The sequence below is a fragment of the Oncorhynchus keta genome, chromosome 34, assembly GCF_023373465.1.
Source record: "Oncorhynchus keta strain PuntledgeMale-10-30-2019 chromosome 34, Oket_V2, whole genome shotgun sequence".
Taxonomy (NCBI): domain Eukaryota; kingdom Metazoa; phylum Chordata; class Actinopteri; order Salmoniformes; family Salmonidae; genus Oncorhynchus; species Oncorhynchus keta.
Genome location: NC_068454.1, coordinates 31,935,436 through 31,951,211, shown reverse-complemented (window position 1 = coordinate 31,951,211; position 15,776 = coordinate 31,935,436). Strand labels below are relative to the sequence as shown.

The 15,776-nt window shown below is 42.7% G+C and overlaps 1 protein-coding gene across 1 annotated transcript in view; it reads left to right on the top strand.

Annotated features, from left to right (window-relative positions):
• The window catches only part of LOC118366657 (DNA-binding protein SATB2-like), an 82,333-nt gene that overhangs the window by 26,774 nt on the left and 39,783 nt on the right, over positions 1–15,776 (top strand). The window contains 1 exon segment of the mRNA XM_052493693.1: positions 6,921–7,136. Coding sequence (XP_052349653.1) covers positions 6,921–7,136 — 216 coding nt within the window.

The window sequence follows — 15,776 nt, the reverse complement described above, 5'->3', positions numbered from 1 at the left end:
TCTCCACATCCCTGTTAGTGAGCATTTCTCCACATCCCTGTTAGTGAGCAGTTCTCCACATCCCTGTTAGTGAGCATTTCTCCACATCCCTGTTAGTGAGCATTTCTACACATCCCTGTTAGTGAGCATTTCTCCACATCCCTGTTAGTGAGCATTTCTCCACATCCCTGTTAGTGAGCATTTCTACACATCCCTGTTAGTGAGCATTTCTACACATTCCTGTTAGTGAGCATTTCTCCACATCCCTGTTAGTGAGCATTTCTCCACATCCCTGTTAGTGAGCATTTCTCCACATCCCTGTTAGTGAGCATTTCTACACATTCCTGTTAGTGAGCATTTCTCCACATCCCTGTTAGTGAGCATTTCTCCACATCCCTGTTAGTGAGCATTTCTCCACATCCCTGTTAGTGAGCATTTCTCCACATCCCTGTTAGTGAGCATTTCTCCACATCCCTGTTAGTGAGCATTTCTCCACATCCCTGTTAGTGAGCATTTCTCCACATTCCTGTTAGTGAGCATTTCTCCACATCCCTGTTAGTGAGCATTTCTCCACATTCCTGTTAGTGAGCATTTCTCCACATTCCTGTTAGTGAGCATTTCTCCACATCCCTGTTAGTGAGCATTTCTCCACATCCCTGTTAGTGAGCATTTCTCCACATCCCTGTTAGTGAGCATTTCTACACATCCCTGTTAGTGAGCATTTCTCCACATCCCTGTTAGTGAGCATTTCTCCACATCCCTGTTAGTGAGCATTTCTACACATCCCTGTTAGTGAGCATTTCTACACATTCCTGTTAGTGAGCATTTCTCCACATCCCTGTTAGTGAGCATTTCTCCACATCCCTGTTAGTGAGCATTTCTCCACATCCCTGTTAGTGAGCATTTCTACACATTCCTGTTAGTGAGCATTTCTCCACATCCCTGTTAGTGAGCATTTCTCCACATTCCTGTTAGTGAGCATTTCTCCACATCCCTGTTAGTGAGCATTTCTCCACATCCCTGTTAGTGAGCATTTCTCCACATTCCTGTTAGTGAGCATTTCTCCACATCCCTGTTAGTGAGCATTTCTCCACATCCCTGTTAGTGAGCATTTCTCCACATCCCTGTTAGTGAGCATTTCTTCACATCCCTGTTAGTGAGCATTTCTCCACATCCCTGTTAGTTAGCATTTCTCCACATCCCTGTTAGTGAGCATTTCTCCACATCCCTGTTAGTGAGCATTTCTCCACATCCCTGTTAGTGAGCATTTCTCCACATCCCTGTTAGTGAGCATTTCTCCACATCCCTGTTAGTGAGCATTTCTCCACATCCCTGTTAGTGAGCATTTCTCCACATTCCTGTTAGTGAGCATTTCTCCACATCCCTGTTAGTGAGCATTTCTCCACATCCCTGTTAGTGAGCATTTCTCCACATCCCTGTTAGTGAGCATTTCTCCACATCCCTGTTAGTGAGCATTTCTCCACATCCCTGTTAGTGAGCATTTCTCCACATCCCTGTTAGTGAGCATTTCTCCACATCCCTGTTAGTGAGCATTTCTCCACATCCCTGTTAGTGAGCATTTCTCCACATCCCTGTTAGTGAGCATTTCTCCACATCCCTGTTAGTGAGCATTTCTCCACATCCCTGTTAGTGAGCATTTCTTCACATCCCTGTTAGTGAGCATTTCTCCATCCCTGTTAGTGAGCATTTCTCCACATCCCTGTTAGTGAGCATTTCTCCACATCCCTGTTAGTGAGCATTTCTCCACATCCCTGTTAGTGAGCATTTCTCCCTGTTACATCCCCCTGTTAGTGAGCATTTCTCCACATCCCTGTTAGTGAGCATTTCTCCAAATCCCTGTTAGTGAGCATTTCTCCACATCCCTGTTAGTGAGCATTTCACCACATCCCTGTTAGTGAGCATTTCTACACATCCCTGTTAGTGAGCATTTCTACACATCCCTGTTAGTGAGCATTTCTCCACATCCCTGTTAGTGAGCATTTCTCCACATCCCTGTTAGTGAGCATTTCTCCACATTCCTGTTAGTGAGCATTTCTCCACATCCCTGTTGAGCATTTCTCCACATCCCTGTTTGAGCATTTCTACACATTCATGAGCATTTCCCACATCCCTGTTAGTGAGCATTTCACCACATCCCTGTTAGTGAGCATTTCTACACATCCCTGTTAGTGAGCATTTCTCCACATCCCTGTTAGTGAGCATTTCTCCAAATCCCTGTTAGTGAGCATTTCTCCACATCCCTGTTAGTGAGCATTTCACCACATCCCTGTTAGTGAGCATTTCTACACATCCCTGTTAGTGAGCATTTCTACACATCCCTGTTAGTGAGCATTTCTACACATCCCTGTTAGTGAGCATTTCTCCACATCCCTGTTAGTGAGCATTTCTCCACATCCCTGTTAGTGAGCATTTCTCCACATCCCTGTTAGTGAGCCTGTTAGTGAGCATTTCTCCACATCCCTGTTAGTGAGCATTTCTCCCTGTTTGTGAGCATTTCTACACATTCCTGTTAGTGAGCATCCCTCCCTGTTAGTGAGCATTTCTACCACATCCCTGTTAGTGAGCATTTCTACACATCCCTGTTAGTGAGCATTTCTCCACATCCCTGTTTTCTCCAAATCCCTGTGAGCATTTCTCCACATCCCTGTTAGTGAGCATTTCACCACATCCCTGTTAGTGAGCATTTCTACACATCCCTGTTAGTGAGCATTTCTACACATCCCTGTGTGAGCATTTCTCCACATCCCTGTTAGTGAGCATTTCTCCACATCCCTGTTAGTGAGCATTTCTCCACATCCCTGTTAGTGAGCATTTCTCCACATCCCTGTTTGTGAGCAGTGAGCATGTTTGTGAGCATTTCTACACATTCCTGTTAGTGAGCATTTCTCCACATCCCTGTTAGTGAGCATTTCTCCACATCCCTGTTAGTGAGCATTTCTCCACATCCCTGTTAGTGAGCATTTCTCCACATCCCTGTTAGTGAGCATTTCTCCACATTCCTGTTAGTGAGCATTTCTCCACATCCCTGTTAGTGAGCATTTCTCCACATCCCTGTTAGTGAGCATTTCTCCATCCCTGTTAGTGAGCATTTCTCCACATCCCTGTTAGTGAGATTTCTCCACATCCTTGTTAGTGAGCATTTCTCCACATCCCTGTTAGTGAGCATTTCTCCACATCCCTGTTAGTGAGCATTTCTCCACATCCCTGTTAGTGAGCATTTCTCCACATCCCTGTTAGTGAGCATTTCTCCACATCCCTGTTAGTGAGCAATTCTCCACATCCCTGTTAGTGAGCATTTCTCCACATTCCTGTTAGTGAGCATTTCTTCACATCCCTGTTATCATTTCTCCACATCCCTGTTAGTGAGCATTTCTCCACATCCCTGTTAGTCCCTGTTAGAGCATTTCTCCACATCCCTGTTAGTGAGCATTTCTCCACATCCCTGTTAGTGAGCATTTCTCCACATCCCTGTTAGTGAGCATTTCTCCACATCCCTGTTAGTGAGCATTTCTCCACATCCCTGTTAGTGAGCATTTCTCCACATCCCTGTTAGTGAGCATTTCCCCACATCCCTGTTAGTGAGCATTTCTCCACATCCCTGTTAGTGAGCATTTCTCCACATCCCTGTTAGTGAGCATTTCTCCACATCCCTGTTAGTGAGCATTTCTACACATCCCTGTTAGTGAGCATTTCTACACATCCCTGTTAGTGAGCATTTCTCCACATCCCTGTTAGTGAGCATTTCTCCACATTCCTGTTAGTGAGCATTTCTCCACATCCCTGTTAGTGAGCATTTCTCCACATCCCTGTTTGTGAGCATTTCTACACATTCCTGTTAGTGAGCATTTCTCCACATCCCTGTTAGTGAGCATTTCTCCACATCCCTGTTTGTGAGCATTTCTACACATTCCTGTTAGTGAGCATTTCTCCACATCCCTGTTAGTGAGCATTTCTCCACATCCCTGTTAGTGAGCATTTCTCCACATCCCTGTTAGTGAGCATTTCTCCACATCCCTGTTAGTGAGCATTTCTCCTTCCAAGATAATCCATCCACCTGACAGGTGTGGTATATCAAGATTCTGATTAAACAGCATGATCATTACACAGGTGCACCTTGTGCTGGGGAACAATAAAAGGCCATTTTAAAATGTGCCGTTTTGTCACACAACACAATGCTACAGGTGTCTGAAGTTTAGAGGGAGAGTGCAACTGGCATGCTGACTGCATGAATGTCCACCAGAGCTGTTGGCAGAGAAATTAAAGTAAATTTCTATAGCATAAGCCGCCTCCATCATTGTTTTAGAGAATTTGGCAGTACGCCCAACCGGCTTCACTACCGCAGACCTTGTGTAAGGCATTGTATGGGTGAGCGGTTTGCTGATGTCAACATTGTGAACAGAGTGCCCCACGGTGGTGGTGGGGTTATGGTGTGGTCAGGCATAAGCTACGGACAACGAACACAAGTGCATTTTATCGATTAGCAATTTGAATGCACAAAAATACCGCAACGAGTCCTGAGGCTCATTGTGTGGCCCCTTCTTTTTAAGGTATCTGTAACCAACAGAGGCATATCTGTATTCCCAGTCATGCGAAATCTATAGATTAGGTCCTAATGAATTTATTTCAATTGACTGATTTCCTCATATTAATATTTTTGTTCAGTATAGATCACACACATGCATATATTTCAGGTATATACAAGTATTACACATGTCCATTCCCTCACATTCCCACCATTAACAAGATCTGGAGGAAAGGAAGAAGAAGGTGATAGACACAGACAGAAACTAAGAGTTACAGCCAGAAATACATATGGAGAGGGGGAGGGAGGGAGAGAGAGAGAGGGGGAAGGGAGAGAGAGAGAAGGGGGAGGGAGGGAGAGAGAGAGAGAGGGGGGAGGGAGGAAGAGGAGAGAGATGGTGAGGGAGGGAGAGAGAGAGGGGGAGGGAGGGAGAGAGAGAGAGGGAGAGGGAGGGAGAGAGAGAGAGAGAGGGGGGGGGAGGGATAGAGGGGGAGGGAGAGAGAGATAGGGGGCGGGAGGGAGGGAGGGAGAGAGGGGGGGAGGGAGGGAGAGAGAGAGGGAGAAGGGAGGGAGGGAGAGAGAGAGGGGGGGGGGGGAGAGTTGGCAAGGGAGGAGAGAAAGAGGGAGAGAGAGAGAGAGCTGGTTAGAGCTGCTCTGTGTTGACAGTTATATTTCCCTGTTGGGGGAAATTCACTTACTTGAATTGGCACAAAGCTCCAGTGTGTAATTCACTCCATAAGAGCCCATCGAACTGGGAGCCGGGATGATTAATGGAGAGGAAATAGAAATATAGGAATTGACTGATTAAAACAAGGGGGAGAGAGAGAGAGAGAGAGAGAGAGGCTCTAATGGTGCTGCTGCGTCGTGTGCGTGTGGTATTGCCCTACTCTTATTATTAGTGCTGGGAGTTTGCCTAATGCTCAGACCCTCATTTCTTGTGAGAGCCTTAATTAATTGCCAGTCGACAGGTGGCCTACAATCAAAAGCCTTTCAGGAAAAAGAGGGATATTGGTGAAGGAGGAATCATGTGGTTGTTGTGGATCAAAAGAATAGTGATATCTGATAGTGGTGTTGGGGTTTTGGGAGTGGTACTAAAAATAAGAAATAAAATAATGAAAGATTAAGAATTAGATTATTTTAAATGTTGACCATTGTGTTAACTTGTAAACACTAGCAATCGTCGCTGGTTATCATTCTACTGTGCGCTACATGACGATTGTAGTAGGGTGAGGGTCCATAGAAAACCATAGCAGTTGAAACAATATTGAATATGGGGCGAAAAACATCATGCCTGGATGCTGGGAGCGAAAGAGCCCTAGATGTCAGCTGATGTGGTCAGGAAAAACTACTGACCTCTACTCACTGCAATCTTTAACAGTCTGTGTTACTGCCCGACCAACGTTGGTGACCTATGGGCAGGTCACGGTGCCAGGTCTGATGTGAAAGAAGGCTCTGGGCAGTTGTTTATTTAAAAAATATATATTTAACCTTTATTTAACCAGGTGTGCCAGTTGAGAACAAGTTCTCATTTACAACTGAGACCTGGCCAAGATAAAGCAAAGCAGTGCGACAAAAACAACAACACAGAGTTACACATGGGATAAACAAACATACAGTCAATAACACAGAAAAGTATGAGGGCATTGTGTGGACCATTATCACTCTGGGAACGGTTACCACGCTCCAGCTTAATCCATGAAATAGTTCAATTATAAATAATCTACAAGGCCTTGCGATAAATCGTCCAAAGTAGAGCCGTTGAAACTTGCATAGCAAGTCGACTGAATTCTGTGTAACTTTAAATGATGGAAGAACTGATCATGGACACAATAGCTTGTATTAGTGTTTGATCCAGAAAGCACCAACTGTACTCTTGTGGCGTTCAATCAATGTAAATGACTTAGATAGTTAAGCAGTCTCAAGCTTATCAATTGATATTGACACTTCGAATGGTGATTCTCTCTGCTAACTTTTTATGATGTCTTTGCATATCCATGTTTATTTCACCTTTAATCTAAAGAATATCCTTGCCGTTAGATTAGCTGCAGTCTATTACTTGAACAGGATTTAAGAGACAAAAGTATACTACAAAACTGAATAAACAGCCATTCAAACGATCCATTGATTGTTTCGTGTGAATTTATATCAGCACATTTCAAATGAACTTCCCCTATAATATATATATAAAGTATTCCATGCAGACCTAATTAGATATAATAAATAATATTTCACCTTCTTAGCATAAGATTTACTAACGTTCTCGTCAATTTCTCTTTACTCTCTCTCTCTCTCTCTCTCTCTCTCTCTCTCTCTCTCTCTCTCTCTCTCTCTCTCTCTCTCTCTCTCTCTCTCTCTCTCTCCTCTCTCCTCTCCTCTCCTCTCCTCTCCTCTCCTCCAGGTCTGATGATCCCAGTGTTCTGTGTGGTAGAGCAGGCAGGGCCTGACGGAGGGATGCAGCGTGAACGAGAGCGTGAGGAGGTGGAGAGGAAGGAGGGACACAGAGAGGAGCATGCTGAGTTTGTCCTGGTCAGGAAAGATATCCTCTTCAACCAGCTGGTGGAGACAGCCCTGCTGGCCCTGGGGTACTCCCACAGCTCAGCAGCTCAGGCCCATGGTGAGTACTGTAGCCTACACACTGACCCACAGTCATACTACTGTATCAACGAAGCACCAGCCATAAAGACTCTACCTGGTACTGAGTTAGAGCTATAACTGAGAAAGGGCCTGTTAGCAATACAGCTGAAAATGCAAACAGTTCTCCCACATACACACACCTGGTACAGAGTTAGCGCCACTGCAATCTGGCAATGCACAACGTCAGTCCCATACTGTAGGCTTACTTTACACTTAAAGTTATCACCTTGGAACATGGTGTATTTTCAACTGATTTATGACCAGTAAACGCAACAGACCAGCTCTAAACGGATGAACTGGTACTGAGTTCCAGCTTTGGCACTGCTGTATTCCAACTGATCTAGGACCAGTTCACACACCGATCTAGGACAAGGCCAGCTACACAAAGAGTTATAGAGCACACAGCAATAATTGACTGTGAGGGACACTAGTCAGACGATACACTGACTGTTATGGTGTTTTGTGCTCTCAGGGTCGGACTAAGTAAAGAATGTTTGAAAAACACAACTAAAGAACAGACAGTCTGAGAAACTCATTAAACACAGAACAAAGAGTTGAAAAATAATGAGTCTAGTTCCTCCAAGAGGCAAAAAGACTATGTGTGTGACTAAATGTATCTAAGTACATGCACATGCTTTATTGTGTGCGTTGTGTATGTGTGGGAATGTTTATGTGTGAGAGGTCTAGGGGAGGAACATAATAATGGTGGAATTTATTGTTGCACACATGGTTGTCATCTCCAGGAGGACAGTGATGTTTACTTGTGTTCACTAAAGTATGCAGCACATTCTAACTGCAGGGAGTTGCTTCACGTTGATATATGGTAACAATAGACACAACCAGTCAACTGAGATACATTGACTTAAACTGAAATGGTGTGCGAATAATGGTGTGTGAATAATGGTGTGTGAATAATGGTGTGTGAATAATGGTGTGTGAATAATGGCGTGTGAATAATGGCGTGTGAATAATGGCGTGTGAATAATGGTGTGTGAATAATGGTGTGTGAATAATGGTGTGTGAATAATGGTGTGTGAATAATGGCGTGTGAATAATGGTGTGTGAATAATGGTGTGTGAATAATGGTGTGTGAATAATGGTGTGTGAATAATAGTGTGTGAATAATGGTGTGTGAATAATGGCGTGTGAATAATGGCGTGTGAATAATGGCGTGTGAATAATGGCGTGTGAATAATGATGTGTGAATAATGGGGTGTGAATAATGGCGTGTGAATAATGATGTGTGAATAATGGCGTGTGAATAATGGTGTGTGAATAATGGTGTGTGAATAATGGCGTGTGAATAATGGTGTGTGAATAATGGCGTGTGAATAATGGCGTGTGAATAATGGTGTGTGAATAATGGCGTGTGAATAATGGCGTGTGAATAATGATGTGTGAATAATGATGTGTGAATAATGGTGTGTGAATAATGGTGTGTGAATAATGGTGTGTGAATAATGGCGTGTGAATAATGGCGTGTGAATAATGGCGTGTGAATAATGATGTGTGAATAATGGCGTGTGAATAATGGTGTGTGAATAATGGTGTGTGAATAATGGTGTGTGAATAATGGTGTGTGAATAATGGCGTGTGAATAATGGCGTGTGAATAATGTGGTGTGAATAATGGCGTGTGAATAATGGCGTGTGAATAATGGCGTGTGAATCATGGCGTGTGAATAATGTGGTGTGAATAATGATGTGTGAATAATGGTGTGTGAATAATGATGTGTGAATAATGGCGTGTGAATAATGGCGTGTGAATAATGTGGTGTGAATAATGGCGTGTGAATAATGGCGTGTGAATAATGTGGTGTGAATAATGGCATGTGAATAATGTGGTGTGAATAATGGCGTGTGAATAATGGCGTGTGAATAATGGCGTGAATGAATAATGTGGTGTGAATAATGAATAATGGCGTGTGAATAATGGCGTGAATAATGAATAATGGCGTGTGAATAATGGCGTGTGAATAATGGCGTGTGAATAATGGCGTGGAATGTGAATAATGTGGTGTGAATAATGGCGTGTGAATAATGGCGTGTGAATAATGGCGTGAATAATGTGTGAATAATGGCGTGTGAATAATGGCGTGTGAATAATGGCGTGTGAATAATGACGTGTGAATAATGGTGTGTGAATAATGATGTGTGAATAATGGGGTGTGAATAATGGCGTGTGAATAATGATGTGTGAATAATGGCGTGTGAATAATGGTGTGTGAATAATGGTGTGTGAATAATGGTGTGTGAATAATGGTGTGTGAATAATGGCGTGTGAATAATGGCGTGTGAATAATGGCGTGTGAATAATGGCGTGTGAATAATGGTGTGTGAATAATGTGGTGTGAATAATGGCGTGTGAATAATGGCGTGTGAATAATGGCGTGTGAATAATGGCGTGTGAATAATGTGGTGTGAATAATGTGGTGTGAATAATGTGGTGTGAATAATGGCGTGTGAATAATGGCGTGTGAATAATGGCGTGTGAATAATGGCGTGTGAATAATGGCGTGTGAATAATGTGGTGTGAATAATGGCGTGTGAATAATGGCGTGTGAATAATGGCGTGTGAATAATGTGGTGTGAATAATGTGGTGTGAATAATGGCGTGTGAATAATGGCGTGTGAATAATGGCGTGTGAATAATGTGGTGTGAATAATGGCGTGTGAATAATGGTGTGTGAATAATGGCGTGTGAATAATGGCGTGTGAATAATGTGGTGTGAATAATGGCGTGTGAATAATGGCGTGTGAATAATGGCGTGTGAATAATGGCGTGTGAATAATGGCGTGTGAATAATGGCGTGTGAATAATGATGTGTGAATAATGATGTGTGAATAATGGCGTGTGAATAATGGTGTGTGAATAATGGTGTGTGAATAATGGTGTGTGAATAATGGCGTGTGAATAATGTGGTGTGAATAATGGCGTGTGAATAATGGCGTGTGAATAATGGCGTGTGAATAATGGGGTGTGAATAATGGCGTGTGAATAATGGCGTGTGAATAATGGCGTGTGAATAATGATGTGTGAATAATGATGTGTGAATAATGGCGTGTGAATAATGGTGTGTGAATAATGGTGTGTGAATAATGGTGTGTGAATAATGGTGTGTGAATAATGGCGTGTGAATAATGGCGTGGGATTAATGTGGTGTGAATAATGGCGTGTGAATAATGGCGTGTGAATAATGGCGTGTGAATAATGGCGTGTGAATCATGGCGTGTGAATAATGTGGTGTGAATAATGGCGTGTGAATAATGGCGTGTATGAAGACACCCCATATTACTCTATCCTTTTGTTAATTTGATTCTTAGGGGCTATTCATGGCAGTAGGCAATAACTGAACTGCCGCCCCTGTGTGTCAGAAAAATACCAACTTTTTGTTGTGTTGCTGGTATGTAGTATTTATTGCTGTATAATTGCTATCCAACAAAATAAGTCATTAAAATGATCACTGTCATGGCGCCAGCTTTTTTCACCAGACAAGTAATGTGTCATCTGGAGAGGCTCTGATTTCAAGTATCATGTCATTTATAGTTTGAACCAACAAATCTCATGTCGTGTGACACACGTGAGAGACCTCACTTCATACAGTACACCCACACATCATAACAGATAGACTGGCACTGCACAGGTAATCCCTGTTTACTGGCTCAAGGTCAACAACCCTTATCACTGTCTGAATGAACTCCTTTCTTCTCTGCTTTCCGTCACTTTCCTCTCTGCCAAACTACCTGAAACACACTGTACTGTACTCTGTACCCACCGTACCCGTATGCTCTACATGAACTCTTCTTCTCTTATTTTCTCTTCTCTCTGCTTTATTCTGCCATACCACCTGAACCACAGACTCTGTACTCTGTACTCTGTACTCTGTACCCCTACGTCCTTACTGTCCCCTACATGACTCATCTTGGGCTGAAAATACTACATTCATTATCAGAGGCGTCATGCCCAAGGGGGGCACAGGGCAAGTGCCCCCTCAGATTTGTCCTTTTTTTTAATGATAATGTTGTTGTTGTTTCTCATAATACTACTAGCCACCTAGCAATTGTATGAAGTTGGTATTTATCTAGCCCAGATAGGTTCCTAATCGCCTAACCTCATAACTATCTACCAAAAAGCCATTTCAGGCTATCAATCAAATTAGAATAGCTAGCTACCAGATGAGCTAAATGCCCTTTTATGATCACTTAGAGGCAAGCAACAATGAAGCATGTATGAGAGCACCAGCTGTTCCGGACGACTGTGTGTGATCACGCTCTCCGTAGCCGAGGTGAGCAAGACCTTAAAACAGGTCAACATTAACAAAGCCGCAGGGTCAGACGGATTACCAGGACGTGTACTCAAAGCATGCGCGGGCCAACTGGGAAGTGTCTTCACTGACGTTTTCAACCTCTCCCTGACCGAGTCTGTAATACCTACATATTTCAAGCAGACCACCATAGTCCCTGTGCCCAAGGAAGCAAAGGTAACCTGCCTAAATTATTACCGCTTTTTAGCACTGACGTTGGTAGCCATGAAATGCTTTGAAAGGCTGGTCATGGCTCACATCAAAACCATCATCCCGGGAATCCTAGACCCACTCCAATTTGCATACCGCCCCAACAGATCCACAGATAACGCAATCTCAATTGCACTCTACACTGCCCTTTCCCACCTGGACAAAAGGAACACCTATGTAAGAATGCTGTTCATACAGCTCAGCGTTCAACACCATAGTGCCCACAAATCTCATCACTGAGCTAAGGATACTGGGACTAAACACCGCCCTGTGCAACTGGATCCTGGACTTCCTGACGGGCCACCCCCCAGGTGGTAAGGGTGGCAACAACACATGTGCCACGCTGATCCTCAAAACTTGGGCCCCTCAGGGGTGTGTGCTTAGTCCCCTCTTTAACTCCCTGTTCACCCATGACTGCGTGGCCAAGCACGACTCCAACACCATCATTAAGTTTGCTGACGACAAAACAGTGTTAGGCCTGATCACCGACAACGATGAGACAGCCTATAGTGAGGAACATCTCCCTTAATGTGAGCAAGACAAAGGAGCTGATCTTGGAGTACAGGAAAATGCAGGGCGGTAGAACAGGCCCCAATTAACATCGACGGGGCTGTAGTGGAGCATGTCAAGAGTTTCAAGTTCCTTGGTGTCCACATCACCAACGAACTATCATGGTCCAAACACACCAAGACAGTTGTGAAGAGGGCACGACAACACCTTTTCCCCCTCAGGAGACTGAAAAGATTTGGCATGGGTCCCCAGATCCTCAAAGTTCTACAGCTGACCGGTTGCATAATCTCCTGGTATGGCAACTGCTCGGCATCTGACCGTAAGGTGCTACAGAGGGTAGTGCGTACGGCCCAGTACATCACTGGGGCCAAGCTTCCTGCCATCCAGGACCTATATACTAGGGGGTAACAGAGAGAGATCCCAAAAATTGTCAAAGACTCCAGTCACCCAAGTCATAGACTGTTCTCTCTGCTACTGCATGGCAAACGGGACCAAAATGCTTTAACAGTTTCTAACCCCAAGCCGTAAGACTGCTGAAAAATTAATTAAATGGCCAACCGGACTACTTACATTAACCCCCCCCTTGCTGTTTATTAGCTATGCATAGTCACTTTACCCCTACCTACATGTACAGATTACTATTCTTTTTTAAACTAAATGTACTGAATAAGACTCAAATTCCTTTCAATCTGTTACACAGATTTTAGCAGAGAAGTGTATTTAGTTTATAAAAATAACCACCCATCAGGAGGATACAGACAGGTCAAGAGGTATGCTTAGATATACTGTACATCTTTTTATATCGAGGTAAGCATATGGATTATGGCTCTAGATTGCAGGAAAAATCTGTTTCAGGGGTTCAAAATTCTCCAACTTCACCAACCCCCAGCCATACGCACTTATTTTGTGCCCTCTCAGATTTATGGTGCATAACGCCCCTGTTTATTATGACTCTGACAATTCTAAAAGACAATGTTCAGATTGTTCAGAGGGTTCCGAGTTGTTCAGCCCTGAATAAGGCCATTTTACTAACAGTAAGCAATTACTTTTATTTTCTATTCAAACTATATTTTTACTGTATTTATTGTCTGAAGGCACTGAGGTGAACGTGAGTACCGTCTCCGCCCAAAGCCACAGTTGGTCAAAGGGAGGTATTTTCCATTTTATGATATTCTTTGAATTGTTTAGATAATAGATACTGTAGGCAAATAGACAGAATTAAACTATTTTATTAGTCTGTTGATATATTTTTGGTGTCGTAGTTTTAACTACAACAATCAATAATCAGACTATTACTGAGAATTACAGCTAAGATTTTACATATACACCGAGTGTACAAAAATAACACCTTCCTAATATTGAGTTTCACCCTTTCAGCCCTCAGCACAGCCTCAATCTGTCAGGACATGGACTACAAGTTGTCGAAAGCATTCCACAAGGATGCTGGCCCATGTTGACTCCAATGCTTCCCACAGTGGCTGGTGGACCATTTTTGATACACATGGGAAAGTGTTGAGCAGGAAAAACCCAGCAGTGTTGCAGTTCTTAACACACTCAAACCGGTGCACCAAGCACCTACTACTATACCCTGTTCAAAGGCACTTCAATCGTTTGTCTTGCCAATTCACTCTCTGAATGGCACACATACACAATCCATATCTCTATTGTCTCAAGGCGCTATACTGATTGAAGTGGATTTAACAGGTGACATCAGTAAGGGATCATAGCTTTCAGCTGGATTCCCCTGGTCAGTCCATGTCATGGAAAGAGCAGGTGTTCCTAATGTTTTGTACACTCAGTGTATATTGTCCCTATTAAATCTCTTAAGAAAAGGGTCTTAACTGGCCTGGGCAGTAAAAGCATTTTCCATAGTACGCAGAATGTCATTACCAGCTAGTAGTTGTATGTGTAGCCTAGCCGTGTATGCCAAGTATCAGGGGAGGTCTGTCTCGTCAGTCACAGTGGTCCCCTGTCCACATCAATACAGTCCTCCCAAAAACATCCAGGCTGTTCAAAGCCATGTAGACTAAACCAGACATCACAAAATCAAATTTGATTGGTCGCATACACATTTTTCAGATGTTATCACAGGTGCAGCTAAATGCTTATGCGTCTAGCTCCAACAGTGCAGTAATACCTAAAAATGCAAAACAATACACACAAATCCACTAAATAAAAAGAAAGGAATTAAGAAATATCAGAATGAGCAATTTCAGAGTCTGGAATCTAAGTATGAAAAGTATATGATGGTGTGTGTACAGACAGTATATGATGGTGTGTATAGACAGTATGGACAGTATATGATGGTGTGTATAGACAGTATGGACAATATAGAATGGTGTGTATAGACAGTATGGACAGTATATGATGGTGTGTATAGACAGTATATGATGGTGTGTATAGACAGTATGGACAGTATATGATGGTGTGTATAGACAGTATATGGTGGTGTGTATAGACAGTATGGACAGTATATGATGGTGTGTATAGACAGTATATGATGGTGTGTATAGACAGTATGGACAGTATATGATGGTTTGTATAGACAGTATGGACAGTATATGATGGTGTGTATAGACAGTATGGACAGTATATGATGGTGTGTATAGACAGTATGGACAGTATATGATGGTGTGTATAGACAGTATATGATGGTTTGTATCGACAGTATGGACAGTATATGATGGTTTGTATAGACAGTATGGACAGTATATGATGGTGTGTATAGACAGTATGGACAGTATATGATGGTGTGTATAGACAGTATGGGCAGTATATGATGGTGTGTATGGACAGTATGGACAGTATATGATGGTTTGTATAGACAGTATGGACAGTATATGATGGTTTGTATAGACAGTATGGACAGTATATGATGGTTTGTATAGACAGTATGGACAGTATATGATGGTGTGTATAGACAGTATGGACAGTATATGGTGGTGTGTATAGACAGTATGGACAGTATATGGTAGTGTATAGACAGTATGGACAGTATATTATGGTGTGTATAGACAGTATGGACAGTGTATGATGGTGTGTATAGACAGTATATGATGGTGTGTATAGACAGTATGGACAGTATATGATGGTTTGTATAGACAGTATATGATGGTGTGTATAGACAGTATATGATGGTTTGTATAGACAGTATGGACAGTATATGATGGTTTGTATAGACAGTATATGATGGTGTGTATAGACAGTATATGATGGTGTGTATAGACAGTATGGACAGTATATGATGGTGTGTATAGACAGTATGGACAGTATATGATGGTTTGTATAGACAGTATGGACAATATAGAATGGTGTGTATAGACAGTATGGGAAGTATATGGTGGTGTGTATAGACAGTATATGATGGTTTGTATAGACAGTATGGGCAGTATATGATGGTTTGTATAGACAGTATGGACAGTATATGATGGTTTGTATAGACAGTATGGACAGTATATGGTGGTGTGTATAGACAGTATGGACAGTATATGGTGGTGTGTATAGACAGTATGGACAGTATATGATGGTGTGTATAGACAGTATATGATGGTGTGTATAGACAGTATATGATGGTGTGTATAGACAGTATATGATGGT